This window comes from Symsagittifera roscoffensis, chromosome 2 (genome assembly GCF_963678635.1).
Source record: "Symsagittifera roscoffensis chromosome 2, txSymRosc1.1, whole genome shotgun sequence".
NCBI classification, from domain to species: Eukaryota; Metazoa; Xenacoelomorpha; order Acoela; family Convolutidae; genus Symsagittifera; species Symsagittifera roscoffensis.
In genome coordinates, this window is record NC_087063.1 from 26,197,704 (window position 1) to 26,213,128 (window position 15,425).

At 35.0% G+C, this 15,425-nt stretch overlaps 1 protein-coding gene and 1 non-coding gene across 3 annotated transcripts in view; both read right to left on the reverse strand.

The window, feature by feature from the left end:
- LOC134838955 (5'-3' exoribonuclease 1-like) overlaps nucleotides 1-15,425 on the reverse strand; it is a 66,828-nt gene that overhangs the window by 51,187 nt on the left and 216 nt on the right. For both annotated transcript variants that reach the window (XM_063854327.1, XM_063854326.1), the window contains exons 2-4: nucleotides 14,861-14,979; nucleotides 10,456-10,664; nucleotides 6,073-6,182 (exon numbers count right to left, since the gene is read on the reverse strand). In XM_063854327.1, coding sequence (XP_063710397.1) covers nucleotides 6,073-6,182; nucleotides 10,456-10,664; nucleotides 14,861-14,979 — 438 coding nt within the window. The remainder of the gene's footprint in view (nucleotides 1-6,072; nucleotides 6,183-10,455; nucleotides 10,665-14,860; nucleotides 14,980-15,425) is intronic.
- Nucleotides 900-983, reverse strand: Trnay-gua (transfer RNA tyrosine (anticodon GUA)). The gene is given in 2 exon segments: nucleotides 900-935; nucleotides 947-983. It is a non-coding gene; the product is annotated as a tRNA-Tyr (tRNA).

Sequence of the window (15,425 nt, forward strand, 5' to 3'; positions counted from 1 at the left end):
AAAACTACTCCTTACCCCATAAAAAAAGATGCTCATGTGAGGTGGATTGAAAAGGAAAAGGATCCCATACGGAAAAAAATGGGTTAATTTGCAGAACACTACTACTATGCAGTAGCGGATTTAGGGGGCGGTGACCCCGTGCCGACCCAAAGGGTCCCTCCACCTTGGTACCATTTAGAGATATCCATTTTTGGCTGATGGAAATTAAATTTTTCGAATGGCGCCAATATTTACTTATTTAAAGGGGAAGCGCGCGCCAAAAAAAACGCGATTTTTCATGCAACCTTTTCCAAAAATGCATAAAAATATGCCTTTCGGATAGCTCAGAAAATCAATTTGGTCGAACTAAAAACAGATCGACAAATTTTCAAAACTTTTTAACCTCTCCTCCACCCCGAAAAAATCCCTTTAAAATAAACAGTTCCCTTGCGAATAAGACACCAAGGGCTCTGAAATTATGATTTCGTCATTCAGAAAGAGATCTTTCGGTACTTAGTAAGACATTCGCCGTCACCATTTTAAGGTAGAAAATTAAAAAAGAACCGCCAAAATTGAGTTTTAATGACAAAGAAGTCACCCCAATTATGGTTGTTAAACCTTAAAATAAATTCAAGCGAGGATACTTCTTAATACAAACAAGATAATAATTAAAATTATTGAACTGAACAGTTCCGCGAGATTTTTGAAACGAATAATTTATTCACAAATTAGTTTTCAAAATTATAACATGCTAAATGTATGTAGGACCTGTCTATCATCGTGGGACCACTCTATCATAGTAGTACCCAGAAAACTAATGCGAATTTTCAAAAATTACTTTCAAGATCCAACAAAATCGTGATAGATCACAGCATATGATAAATAACCATATGATAAGTTCTAAATTAACAAAAACATTCTCCGCCGACCCGGACTCGAACCAGGGACCTAAGGATCACAGCAAACTCTACAGTCCTCCGCTCTACCAACTGAGCTATCGGCGGATATTCTCAGCAAATATTGCAGTGATATAGAGCGAATGCTAAAAGAGCCCAATTTCTCTGTTTCCAATTCCATCCAACCAATTAACTTACGCGTGTTCATGTGTTTCAAAAACAGTCACAATTGTCCATGCAATGTATCCCGAAAGACACGAATTTCAACTTTCAACACTTATCTCGTGGCTCTATATATTATACGGAGGCCGAGCAATAAGCAGAATGGTCTAAGTGCAGAATGGGTCCAAGAGCAGAAAAACAGAAAAAATATTAACTTTTACTGATTAATACCGGTAAATTAATTTAAAAAAAACAAGGGCTCTTTTTCCTTTTCTCCCCACCTGAAAATTTTTTAGAGTAATTTTTTGCTCACATTGTCGGATTGTTGTTGAATTCGGCATACGGACTAATTGGGCCATGAAAATCATATGTGGTCTTCATAAGCAAAAGGAAAAAGAGCCAAAACAAGAATAAGAATCGCCAATAATAGCAAGAAAAGGAATAAATTATTCATGAATTAAATAATTTCATCATTTTTTTTTTCATTGATTTTTAAGACTTCTTGATTAAATTACTCAAATAATGCTTTAAATATTCGTTTCTTTGGTAATATTGACTATTATTATTTTTAATTTACCGATCAGCTTATATTTTGTTTTCTGCTCTTGGACCATTCCATTCTGCTTATTGATTGGCCACCATTTTATTCCGTCCTTTCACCACCACTACCACCAAGCCCAGTAGAATTCAAGAAACTAGTGTGATAAAGGGGTCCCAAGAAACTAATTGGAATTCTAGCATAAATAGACTGCCCTAAAGTTGTTCAATTTAGTTAGTGCTTTGATGATGACAATTAAAGCATCGAATAAGTTTGCGCGAAAAAGGCAGGTTAATTACGTTTAAGAAAAAGTTTTAAAACGACCGACCGACGCATTTTGAGTTATTGGATCTTGTTAACTATTTCTCCCCCTTTGGCCTTGTTAACTATTCCCCCCTATGCATGTATTATTTTTGACAACCATTTCTGTATAAAATATGCATTTCAAAAATGCCAAAAATTAAGTACCGAATTCTGTAGCCTTGAAACCGTAAAAACGAGTAAAGTAAACGGCCCAAACTCAAAATTTTGGCTTCCCCAGCTTTCAAATGTTCGATTTTTCTAGTTGTTTTACACAAAATTATGGCTAAACGCGTAAAGTTACGACGCCAGTCTGTTTACAATTGTTCGGTTCTTTTTACTTATTCCACCCAAAATTCAATATTTCAACCGGAAGCGGAGCAATAAGGAGAATGGCCCAAGTGCAGAATGGGCCCAAGAGCAGAAAAACAGAAAAATATTGACTAATACTGTTTTATACGGGCTAATTGGTAAAACGAATATTAGAATCGTCAAAAAATACCAAGAAAACGAATAAATTGTTCATGAATTGACTAATTTCATTAAGTTTTTTTGATTAAATTTTTTGAAAAATTCTTGATTAAATTGCTCAAAATATGCATGCAATTTTCGCTGCTTTGCTATTATTTACGATTCTGATAAATAATTTACCGATTAGCTCACAGAAATTGATATTTTTCTATTTTTCTGCTCTTAGACCATTCTGCTTATTGACTGGCCACCATTTCAACCTCGAACTGAAATTATTTTGCTTCATCTGATTGGCTAGAATAAGCCAATCAAATTTCAGTACTATCTCAAAATATTTTGTTCACAATTTTAAGTCAATTTGTAAATAGGCCGAATTGGCCTATATTAAAGAATATTTGGTAAACTACTCAAAATTACTTCAAATTCGCTTCAGAGTTTTATCCAGATTACAAGAAAAACACAAAAAAAGCTCCAGTGAAAAAATTGACCACCTTCGTATCTCCTCGAAGTTCGGCCATTTTAGAAGTCGGCTTAAGAATAAAAAGATCGCATTTGTATAAGGCAAACCAACCAATGTTATCAGTATATTGTTCTCAACCTTTTTATACATTCAATATTATAAAATCGCAGATTTTCAAAAACTTTCGAAAATTTTGTCGATCTTTTTTAAGTCGACAAAATTGATTTACTGAGCACTTCCAGAGCAGTATAAAAACCCTATTTTGACCAAAAACTTTGCGCCGCAGTAAAATTTTTGAAAAAAAAAAACAGGACGAAAAAGGGGTCTTAGGAAATTTATTTTGGCTTATTTTCAGCCATTCAGAATTGAGTATTCAAAAATCTCAGGAAAATGGCAAAAAATCTCAAAGTAAGCAATAAAATCCAGGCCATTGAAGTTAAAACTGAGCGATTAAACAATAAGCAGATGAATGAAAATAAAGCCGGATCGAAGGCGGATTGGAACAAAGTTAACTTTTCAAAGATATGATTTACGAAAAATGGAAAAACAAAAAACTAAATTTATTATATCTGCACCTTTTATATTTGCATCTATTATGTTTTATTATCATTCTCTGTTATTATTGACTTCGATATAAGAATTAATATATAGCGTAGCGATATTGATTGGTTGAAACTTTTCCAGCATTCGGTCTCTCCAGCATGAGAACTCTCCCCCTTTCACCCCCCCCCCCCCCATAAATGGATATGGATAAATTTGGCAATTTAAATTTCGAGTTGAAATTGAAAGCACGAAAGCGGGTGAAACAAACAATTAAAAAACCACTCGCGTGCACTCGCGAAAAAAATATATGACATATTTATCATGCAGCCGCTAATTATCATGCAGCCGCTGATCGATCAGCCGCTAATTCCACGCGAGTGGTATTTTATTGTTTGTTTCACTCACTGTCGCGCTTTCAATTTCAACTTAATTGCAAAATATATCCATTTGTAAAACCAAAAAAAAAAAAAAAGGCGTTTTAGGCTTTTTTTTTGGAAAATTTGACCAAAAACTTGCGTTTTTCGGCGCGCGCGCTCCTCCTCAAAATTAGTATATATTGACGCCAAAGGCGCCTTGATAAAAAACTTTAGGGTAAGTCAGCCAAAAATGGATACCACAATAGTACAAAGGGGGGCATGTTAACCGCCCCTGGTGGAGCATGTTGACTTGGTTCAAAGTTTGGAATTTTCAGCCAATCAGAATCGAGCATTTTATATGCAGCGCTGAACAAATTTAATGCAAATTTAATGCTGGGGTGGAAGACTTAACTTGGTCTATCTGGAGGGGGGAGGTGGTGAGGATGCTAACTTAATCCGAAAAGAGCCCATAAAAATTATTTAGTAGGATAGTTGGAGGATTACCGTAGATATTACTACGATAGTGGTACCTTGAAAATAGCCAGGTCCATTAAGAATGAGACACGTATAGCTCTCAAATCTTTTAATAGTTCGCCCTTCAGAAATATGTCGCAGTATATTTTTAAGCAAGTTTTATGTTTCGTTATTTCGTAAAACCTCCTCCCTCGCCAATTTAAGGTGGAAAACGCTTTCAAGTTGAAGCGAGCAATTTTTTTCTAAACCTCTTTGTATTCCTGGAACAATTTACGATTGACACGTTTTTGGTAAAATAGACCCAATTTGAGAAAACTGGATCAAAAGGTAAAACTTTTATTTCGCTGGGAAATCTGATAATAATATTCCATTTTCGAAATTTTAAGTCCATCACGTTTATCATACCCTTTACATTTTTGCTGTTCAATGGTGGAGTTTGCCTTCCTTTTAACCAAGTAAATGAGCTGAACTTGAAAATAAATCAAAACTCAAACCTCGATAAATTAAATTTGAGCTTAAAACAAATTCTATTTTTCGTCATTTCGTATAACCTCCCTAATATTTTAAGGAGTAAAATTGAAAACCTTAGTTGTTTTTGCATTAAAATAAGTGTGAGGAGTTAAAACTTCTTAGATATTGGAATCTTCCTGAAGACACAGCATAATTCTTACAAAGAATTAAAGAGTCGCCGCTTGTGAGAAAAGTTCTCGTTTTATGAAAAACGGCCAAAAATTGACATTCCAAAATCCATAATGATTTTCTGCAAAAATAACGTCATGGCCGCTTAAGCAGAGAAAATTTCTCGATTGAACACTTAACCTAAGAACTGATAATGTAGTTTCAAGAAAAGTCAAGTTTCCAAAAAACGATCGATAATTCAAAAATTTGAATTTTCCGAGAACCATTGCTTTTTGTGCTGAAAATTTTTATTGTAGCTGTTAACATAGGAAAGCTTCCCACAACACGTTATTTCGATTGAACCCAAAGTCTCAGATTCGAGAAATTACAGTTTCAAAAAACGGTAATTTTTTTTTAGAAAAATTGACGTTAATGAGGACGCTAACAATTTGTTTGATAAAAATGGGCGTAGCTTCTAAAAGGGGACGTTCTAATGCTGTTCTTTACAATGAACTCAAAGACTCAGATTTTGTACGGTAGTTTCCGAGAAAAATCAAAAAGTTAGAAAAACGGTCAAAACAAACAATTGACTGTTCCGAGAACCATAATTTTTACACTAAAATAATTAGGCCGCTTCTGCAGGAGAACTTCACACAAGCTAGACTTCTGAATGATACCAAAATCTCTGATTTGAGAGGATAGTTTTCGAATATAAAGTCGGAATTTCAAAAAAATCTTTGATTTTTCCGAGGACCATAATTTTTTGTGGAAATTGGGCGTAACCGCTTATAAAGTGGAGCTTCCCACAACTCGTTCTTTCGATTGGACCTAAAACGGTAAATTTGGGAGGGTAAATTTCGATTAAATGGAAAAAATCTAAAAATATGGGTCAAAATTCCCCCCAGAATTTTCACATGGTAGTAGAAAGTTAGTAACAGTATAGTTGTTTTTGAGAAAAAAAATTCGATCCCATAAATTTTTTAATACCTGTTTTTATCAAGCAGGAATTGGCAGAATTTGGCTTATAAAATTACTCTATTCTCTAAAACACAACAATAATATCGATTCACTACTCTAGTAATCTATTATGTTCTTTGTGATAGGGCTCTGCTCATGTACTACATTGAAATGTTTTGCTCGAAAATTGATAGTAGACAGTAACTTTTTGTGATAAACGCATGAGTACTAAAAATTTTTCGTAGGGCAGAAAAAGCAGATTTTTTAAAGAATTCTTTGGGGCAATGTTAGCTTAACGAAAATTGAACTGCGACTAACGTCGTGTCCCGACATGATGATCTCTACTCCCTGCCACTTGCTATCCGTGGACACCTTCTGGGCTGTGAAGTACTTGAGGTGCTGCTGCAGACGGTCCATGAATTCAGTTCCTATTAAGCAATAACTCTATCTATTTAAAGCAACCTCAAAGTCCAAAATCCAATCTGATTTTAAGTCCAAGCTTTTCGAATTTCAGGCTTCACCAAAGTATAATCACAAGGAAGTTATTTTTTGTCCAACTCAATTTTTTGTGCAACGTTTAACAAAAAAGGCCTAAAAACGCCTTTTTGGCCGGCTTTTTTTTCAAAAATATGCCTGCTGCGCAGAAAATTTGGCCAAAACAGGGTCTTTTTAGTGCATTGGGATAGCTCGGAAAATCAATTTGGACGAGCTAAAAAAGGTCGACAAAATTTTTGAAAATCCGCCCAAGCTTGAAATTAGCATTGACACAAATTTTTCCGGGCAATAATTATGCAGCCGAAACTTGAGTACACCTAGAGTGAGCCTGAAAAATGGCCAATTTTTTTCAAAAGTTTTTTTAATGATTTTAGAATTTCCTATTTTATATAGGCTAGTCACAAAACTTAATCTCTCCCAAAGCCATTGCAGACAAAATGGTATGTCAAACCGAAAAAGATAACCAGAACCAAGGTTCTAAGTTGCTTGAAAACAAGCTAAGACTAACAAACTAACTAGAATCAAGCAGCCAAAAAACATACTCTGAAAAAATTACGATGCTCAAAATTGACATAGAAAAATACAAAAGTTATACAAGACGAAAAGACTAAACAATAAAGTCTTAAAATTGTGAGCAAAATAATGAACGAAACTTTGCTAGATTTGGTATCACTTAGTCACTTAGGGCTTGCAAAAACTGTTTCGTTTTGCCTCAAAATTCATCCTTTCAAACTGATCGAAAAAATAGACTAAAAAGTTTTGATAAACACAAAGGCTACACGAAAAATTGAGCAAAATATGCAAAAAACAACACAACCAACAGACACAGTTAGAAAAATGTAAAAGAACAAGAAAACTGAAAACAAGGTTGACTGAAAAGTTTTTAGAAATTTTCAAATTTCGAAAAAATATATCACGTTGAAGATCTTTGACTTTCAAATACTCCTTGTTAGGCACTTTTTTCACAACGTTATCTCATTTGAAGAAAACTGAATCAAAAGAGAAATCCATTTATGAAACGTTTTTAGTGACTTTTTCAAATTTGCTGCTCGATAGTGGAGTTTTCCTTCATTTAACAAAAAAAAAAGAAATGACGTAAATTTTTTTTTAAATAAAGCAAACCACGAAAAAAAAAATTAAGCGACTTAAACTTTTAAGACTTTCCTGAAAGTAAAACTTATCATGACCTACAATATACTAAAGGTACAATATAGTAAAGGTACAATATAATAAACCTCATACAATATGGTAAAGGGATTAGAAAGATAATATTTTTTTCTAGATTTTACTAAGAGGGTCGGATTGTTTTGAACAGAGGCGAAACTGCTCTTCGTAAACACAAGCGAGAACACGACAAAAAGCAGCTCTTTAAAAGGCAATAAGAAAAAGTAGAGATAAGCCTCGAATTAGTTAAAATACGGCTTCCTCTCGGATTCGATCCGCGACCGACTATGAGTCTCATTCACTAACCACTCAGCCACGGATAATTAATAAATCACAAACACTAGCCGCAAAAAAGCATCGAATAGATGCTACAAAATTTCTAATGCATCAGATCGTAATTATAGCAAAAATCCCACCAAATAAATGAACACTTAACCAGCAGACAGAACTAAAGCTGACACCCAATTAACATAAAAACAACCGAAGATTTCTGTCAACACCCAGAAAAAAATCAGATTACAAGATCTTGCACATACTACCTACATAGCAAGCAATCGAACGACCTACTCAAGACGACAGCGACTTGGCAAGCTCACACTAAACCTATATTAATGGCACATGAGTAAATTTGCCATTTCTAATTATGATTATTCTGTGAACAAAATTAAGTACGGAAAAAACTTGTTACCGGATGTAAAACCCTTGCTTATCACAAAAGTAACAAACTACATGTCTTAAAATGATCAACCTGAATAAAACGTGTCAAAAACACAACAAATTCCCTAATGTAAAATAAGCATTTAAAATCATTTACCAGGCGACAACTAAGTCGACAATTTTTGGGTTGACGCCAGTTGAGCCGAAACCAAAACTTGGTCAAAGATAGTTTTATGCTAAAATGTTTTAAAATTCGAACCGTTTACTCCCCGTAACTCCAGAAACAGAAATTTCTTGAAATAACCATTAGCCGCAACCATTTAAGCAAAAAAAAAGATAGTATGCAGAATCAAAATGGGTTGGTAATTGTACAAATTACAGAGCGACTTCCAATTTCTTGCAACTGCTTGAATGAGAAAGACAAGTGATGCTCGGAAAAAATATAGATTTAATGCTTAGTTCCCGATTTCACTAATTTCAAACGAAGGGTCAAAAATCACGACATAACTTGAGCTATGGGTAGAAAATGAACTTCAAAAGGAGCTTCGATAAAAATCAAGCTCAACCAAAAAAAACCTTGAAGTATTTCTAATTACAAAAATTTACAAATTGTAGTATTTCTAATCACTTAAATTACAAAACTAATAAACAACTTATTTCAAGACTTATTAAACAAAAAGTTCATATTTCTACTTCGGTAACTTTGTAATTGGATTATTGAATTAAAAATGGTTGTTTCAGTTAATGCCGAAGGAATTAAAAGTTTGAATTTAATGTGAAACATTGCTTTGGTGGCAGACTAAATTTCAGTTTTTTCATTGCCTAATTGTTGTGATAAAATTACTGTGTTTTTGTCAAATTTGAAATGAGCTTGAAAACGCAGCGCTCAACGCGCTTTATGAGTGAAACAGAGCAGCTGGCAAGTGTATCCTGTGCCGGGAACTACAAGACGTGCGATACAATTGTCACAGCTAGAGACAATGTCTTTCGATGTAATTGCCGTTGGGATCAAATAAATTTCATAATACAATGCTATGGTATGTCAAAAAAGCGGTGGATGGCATTCTGGAAGTGGCTCTCATCATGTAACTTCTATGAAACTCCATTGTCCAAAAGAATAGACATGACAAGATCATCGCAAACAGTCCTCAAGAAACGGAGGTGTCTTTTCTTTCTATTGAATTAGAGCAGATTATAACTATTGTAACTTCCTTAGAAAAGATTTTTCAAAAAAAAGCGCTATTAATCAGTCTGAAAAAAACTGAAAACAAAAAAACTGTTTTTATTCGCGAGTTAAGTTAGAGTTAAGTCAAAATACACTAAGCTGATCAAGCGTGTAAAAAGCAAACTATTTATGTAAATTTATAACAGCAAAAATTGCGTTAAAGTTGAGGGTCTGTTCCGTTATACGGCCCAAAATAGATACTTTAGACAATTTCGAAAACGGGAACAAATGAGATAAATATGCTCAATTATGATTGGTTGAAAATGAAACCAGCCGAGACAAAAGCTGGAAATCATTATTATACCGAACAGGGGCGGATCTAGGATTTTCTCGAGGGTGGGAGGCGGATTTTCAAAAAATTTTCAAAAATTTTGTCGACCTTTGACCTAATTGATTTTTCGAGCTCTCCCCTAAGCGCAGTTTAGTCCCTGTATTGGCCAAATTTTCTGCGCCGCAGGCAAAATTTTGAAAAAAGTCCAAAAAAAGGCGTTTTAGGCACTTTTTGGACAATTTTGACCAAAAAATTGCGTTTTTTTCAGCGCGCGCTCCCCCCTCAAAATTAGTATACATTGGCGCCAAAGGCGCCTTTAAAAAATTTGAAGGTCGGTCGGCCAAAAATGGATTTCTTAAAGAGTACCAAAGGGGGACCCTTTGGGTCGGCAGGGGGTCGAATCCCTGAGGGTGGGCGTCCGCCCCCCCCCCCCTAAATCCGCCGCTGATACCGAAGCTCATTTCGCCGAAAAAAAGGACCAAAAATATTGCTATTTTATCAAATGACAAACTAAATTTTGATAGAAATTGCTCGATTTTGCCCCGTCCCATAACGCCTTTCTTCATTTTTGGGCCGTATAACGGAACAGACCCAGCCTTGTAATAAACAAACAGTGAGAGTATTTCAAATCTTTTTTCGACAAACATTTTTCTGAGATTTTCGAATTAAAATCGCGGCTTTAAAATGATACGAAACTTGGCCCTTGGAGCTTTCTTTAAGATATTTAAAATCTGCTAAAAAACCCTAATACAATATTTCCTTCCCGTTCCCACTCTTTTTGAGTGATTGGAACAATTATGATAGGTTGAAAGCTTGGATAAGAGCAATGTGATGCTTTAATAGAAAGCCAAAAGTCGCTCACACTGTTTAGCTTTATCATGAGCCCAACCTGGTGTGATGCAGTTTGAGTCGAAGGGGGGTTCATCTGGAAGCACCTCCCCCTTGGCCTGGGCCTCCTTCTCCTTTTTCTGGGTGTCCTTGGCAGTCTTGAATCTCCTCGCTCTCTGCTGGTTCATCTTCGCTCTCGGTGCCACACCGTCCACTGCCATCAGAAATGTCCTTTTCGGAGATATGATGCGAAACAGCACTTCGATATACCTGAACAACAAAAAACATTAATAGGCAAAAAGGAGTTCTAAAAGCATGAAAATCAGCCCAACAAAAAGCAATACCCGAAACAAGAAGCTTACTACAGCATTCAGGCTCAGGACACTGTTTCAAGAGTATTTGCCACTACCTAAGCTTCCTGATTAAGTGCACATCCTTGTTCAAAAAAGGCAGGCAGCAATTAAAGCGCTTTCATTTGGTCGTCAGGCAGGGGCGGATCTAGGATTTTCTCGAAACACAGAGGCAGGGGAGAAGAGTTTCAAAAAATTTCAAAAATTTTGTCGACTTATTTTTTCGGTCGACCAAATTGATTTTTTGAGCTCTCCTAAATAACTATAAAGACCCCATTTTAGGGTCCGTCGACAAAACGGATATCTCAAAATAGTACAAAGGGGTAACCTTTGGGTCGGCGGGGGATCGAATTCCCTGGTGCACCGAGGCGGAGCACCACTTCGGATTCAGCACAAACATAGCATGACTAACTTAGACGACAGCAAATGAAACCAAAAACAATTTTTCGAAAAAAAACAACTAGATTTATAAAAAATTAAATTTCTCAGTTTCTCTTAAATTAAGCTCATTTTAAGAATAAAAATTAGTAAATGGTAGAAAAGCAGACATAAAACATTAGCCAAAACCTTTTCAGCCAATTATAGCGGGTAAAAGAGACATAAAAATGAAATTATATGAAATTGGAGTTGGTAAATTTACAACCAAATTAAAAAGCAATTTTCAAATAGAGCAGACAATGAAAACCCATATATGCTGAAAAAATGTCCGTTGTGTTCGATATAAACAGAGTTGACTCAAAAAAATTCAGTGATTCTGTTAACCAGTTGCTAGCCAGAAAACGCCGCCATCAATGAATTTAAAAAAATTTAAAGTCTACGCCAATTCGGTTAAAAAAAACAGAAGCATTGGGCCACTATTTAAGTACATCAAATCTTCAAGTCTTTCCCCGATTACGCACAGTGGTAAAACTACTGCTGCTGACTTTCAATCTATCTTTGCTCCTGTTGGCAAATTTCAAAGTGATGTCAGTTTAATTCATTCGAACGTAGCACTGTCTTATACATTCAAAATTGGAGACTTTCGATGTTGCCAAGTCTAAAGAGCACGATGAGCTGCCTCCTGCGTTATCCAAAGCACTAAAATTGTTTGTTCTATTGGCAATTTTTCCTACCAAATAATGCAAATTAGCAAAACACCTGATAAATGGAATGTTGACGCAAGTTATTCAGACTTGCTGATACAATTAATCATTCACTGAAGATGAGAGAATTGGCGAAATATTCAATAACTCTGTTATACAAGTAATTAACCTGGAAAAAAGTCTAAATTACGATTTGTTAACGCTTGCTAATCGCAAGCGTATTAAATGAGAAAAACTCCAAAAAATTTTGATTTTTCCTTGGACGCAACTCAACAGTTATTTCGGTGAACAATAAGTAGAATTTGAATTAACAAAAGACGATTTAATATCTAATGAAAACCCTTCGCCAAAACGAGAACAAAATTATAAGATCAATTAACTCACTAACCTTGCCCCGTATTGAATGAACGAAACCCAACGACAAGAGTAAATAAGGGAATAAAAGCTTAACCCACAACTAGTGAGCCGAGCACACTAAATTAGAAAATTTTCGTTGGAATTCTGATTATTGTTCGACAAAGTTGATCAGTTATCAATGGGCAATTACACACAAAAAAAACAGAACTACAATTAAAACTAGTTGTAGATTTTTAATGAGATTTTCGATTAAAAAAAAACATTACACAGTTGATTTTTTTGACAAGAAAACTAATTCGACACCCAAAACGCCAACTTTTACAAAATAATCCGAGGAAAGGAAAAACAAGCAATGTTCCCATGCACGCAAACGCACTCAAATAAAAAAAATTTCGGAATTTGAATAAATAAAATGAATTCGGAATTTAGGCCGACAGAGCTTCAGTTGCACACCAGGAAGCTGTGAGTAATCTTCGTCAGATAAAATAAAATTCTAAGTTTTATCGTTATATATGCAATGTTTAAAAACCTAAACATAGAATTTAGACAGAGGCAAAACAGCACTTTGCAAATCCAAGCGATCAAACGTAACGAGTGAAAAGAAAAAGGTGCAATTTTTTCTATTTGCCCTCTCCAGCAATAAAACACTAGCGATCAATAGAGGAGATACAACAGCTGCTATTTAATTGCCAATGCTAAATTTTTTGAAAAACCGAAACCCCGAGCTGGAGACTTACATTCTCACGTCCTCCCATTTGCTCCATGATCCCTAGCAAATCCGCAACACTAGTCAACACTAGTAGAGGTAGGGTCTCCTTCCCTACCTCTACGCTACAGATTCATGATACCTTGAAGCTAAAGTGCTATTTGTAATATAAAAGTCTGTGTTAATATCCTTAGCATTGGCTGTACTTAACAGCTGGTTATTGATCAAAATGAACACTTTCAAAATGAAAACATTTTGTCGCAACAATATTTGCCTCGAAAGTCGACTCGAAACATTATTTGGACTTAGGTAGGAAAAAAAGAAAGTTCACGCTATAACGCAAGCTTTGCTTAAGAAATTAGCAACTTGGGTTCGTAATGAAACACTTCACTCTCTAGCTTTCAGGTGTAAAAAAAATTAAATTAAGCGTTTGGAGAAAAGAAAAATATAGCAATATTAAACCTAAAGTAGACGAAGACCAATTCGCCGAAAATAGACAAAGACCAATTAGCCGAAATACCTAAATACATAGGCAGCAAAAAAAGAGGTGCATCCGGGACTCAAACCGCGAAACTTTGATACCTTAATAGGGCGCATTGCATGCAACCTCGAAATAAATTGCCAGCTGCACAAAAGCATGTGAGCTTCGTTATAAAGCATGCTCATTTTCTTATAGATTTGCAAGAAAACTTGTTTGTTAAACGGAAAAATTTTCCCATTACAAGGCACTCACTCTCACAAGAGTAAAAAGACTGCTCGTATCAGGGCGAAGCCCTGAATGTTCCGACTGCCTCTTCAGATCTACGGAGCAGTAATAACATAGAAAAATCAAATGTAATAAAAAAGAAGTTTTTTTGTTCAAATTTGAGATTTTATGTGAAAATTAATCCCCCCACACGCCATAAAAAGTACGGTACAAAGTGATAGCTTTCGCTCCTAGTTATTTAATCAATTATGACAAATAAGCTTCCTTCAAACAATTTGGAACAATTTCTAAGACTGATTAAATCTCCGATTAAAGACTGAAATATATGACAGATTAAAGACTGAAATATATCGCGCGTTAATTGTCCCAAATTGGCCAAAATGGCAATCTGTAAACCCCCATATTTTACAAAAAATGATCATAGGTAAAATATCCTTTCAAATTTAAGCTCAGGACAACAATACCTTCTAAATGATATAAAGAAATCTTGTCAAAAATAGCTAGTTAAAAAGTCGAAACTTGTCTGAAGAAAAAAAACCCACCCCGAGCACAAATATTCCGTTACTTTCGTTACAAAATTGGGAACAATAGGACATTAGGAATGTTACTACGACAAGAAATGCAATGTACAACGAGAGTTATGAATGTATGTACAAAAAACTTAACCCGCGGGATAGCGATTTCTCTTAACTGAGTAAGAGAAACAATCCACATCTTTTAGCCAATGTTTTATCGACCATGAAATTATCTTGCATTTACTCCTCAGGTCGGGTTTTTCTAGTCTACTTCACGCATTTCTAAGCAAACCATAAATGATCAAATATAATTAAGCCCTTCCGGTCATATTTCAGATACATGTTTTACGAAGGTTGTCCGATGAGCCAAAAAAGTAGTCGACCTTTATGCAATTCATACACAAATTTGGTGTAAAACGACTGAAACTGGTCAATTTACGGTAAAAAAAATGTTTTGGCTAACCTAACAAAATAATTGCCGCTACAGTAGGTTTAAAAACATTATAATTCGGGTCTTACTTTTTTGAAGTAATTAGGGAAAAAAATGATTTCAATGTTTGTGAAACTGCTTATATTTAAACATTCAATAAATTCAAGCTCACAAATTTTTTACGCGAATGAATAAAATGTCTTATTTGTTTTCAGTGTTAATCAACAATTTTGAAATAGATATCAGAAATTTCGCAGTGCATGAATGAAAAAGTTCCTGCTTCTAGATCGAAATTTTCGCGCAATGCATATGATGAGTACCTGCAGATATCCACGAACATTTCTTTTTCTGACATTCTAAAGTGAACGTCGTCACTTGGATGTGAGCAGACGTGTATAATTCCATTCATGTCCAGGTACAAGCAGTCAAACTCTGGAACCTTAAAGCAGATCACAAAATTATCACAGAAGGGTAAAACTTTGATTCTTGACACTTTCCCTTTAAATCTCCGCATCTGATAATTTATGAATGTTTTCAGATTTTACCGGCGTCGAATGCAGCAGCGCAAAAGAACGAACTTTTCAAAATTGGACGCACTGGATAAAAATAAAAATTAAAACAAGAGTCAGATATAAATTCATATGAGGCGGTATAAAGGTAAATGGCCCAATTCTTGCATAACTATAATGAATTTTATATTGAACATCAAAGACGAGCTTCATACATACGCTAGGCTACGTTTATTTGTCTGAGAACCCTCGCTGGTTATTTCAATTTGACTGTTTGTGTGATTTAACTCCACTTTCTTATATTCATTTCCATGAAGTTTCCATTTTTAGAAATGATCTAATTCCAGTTATTGATGCTGATTACTACAAGAATCGA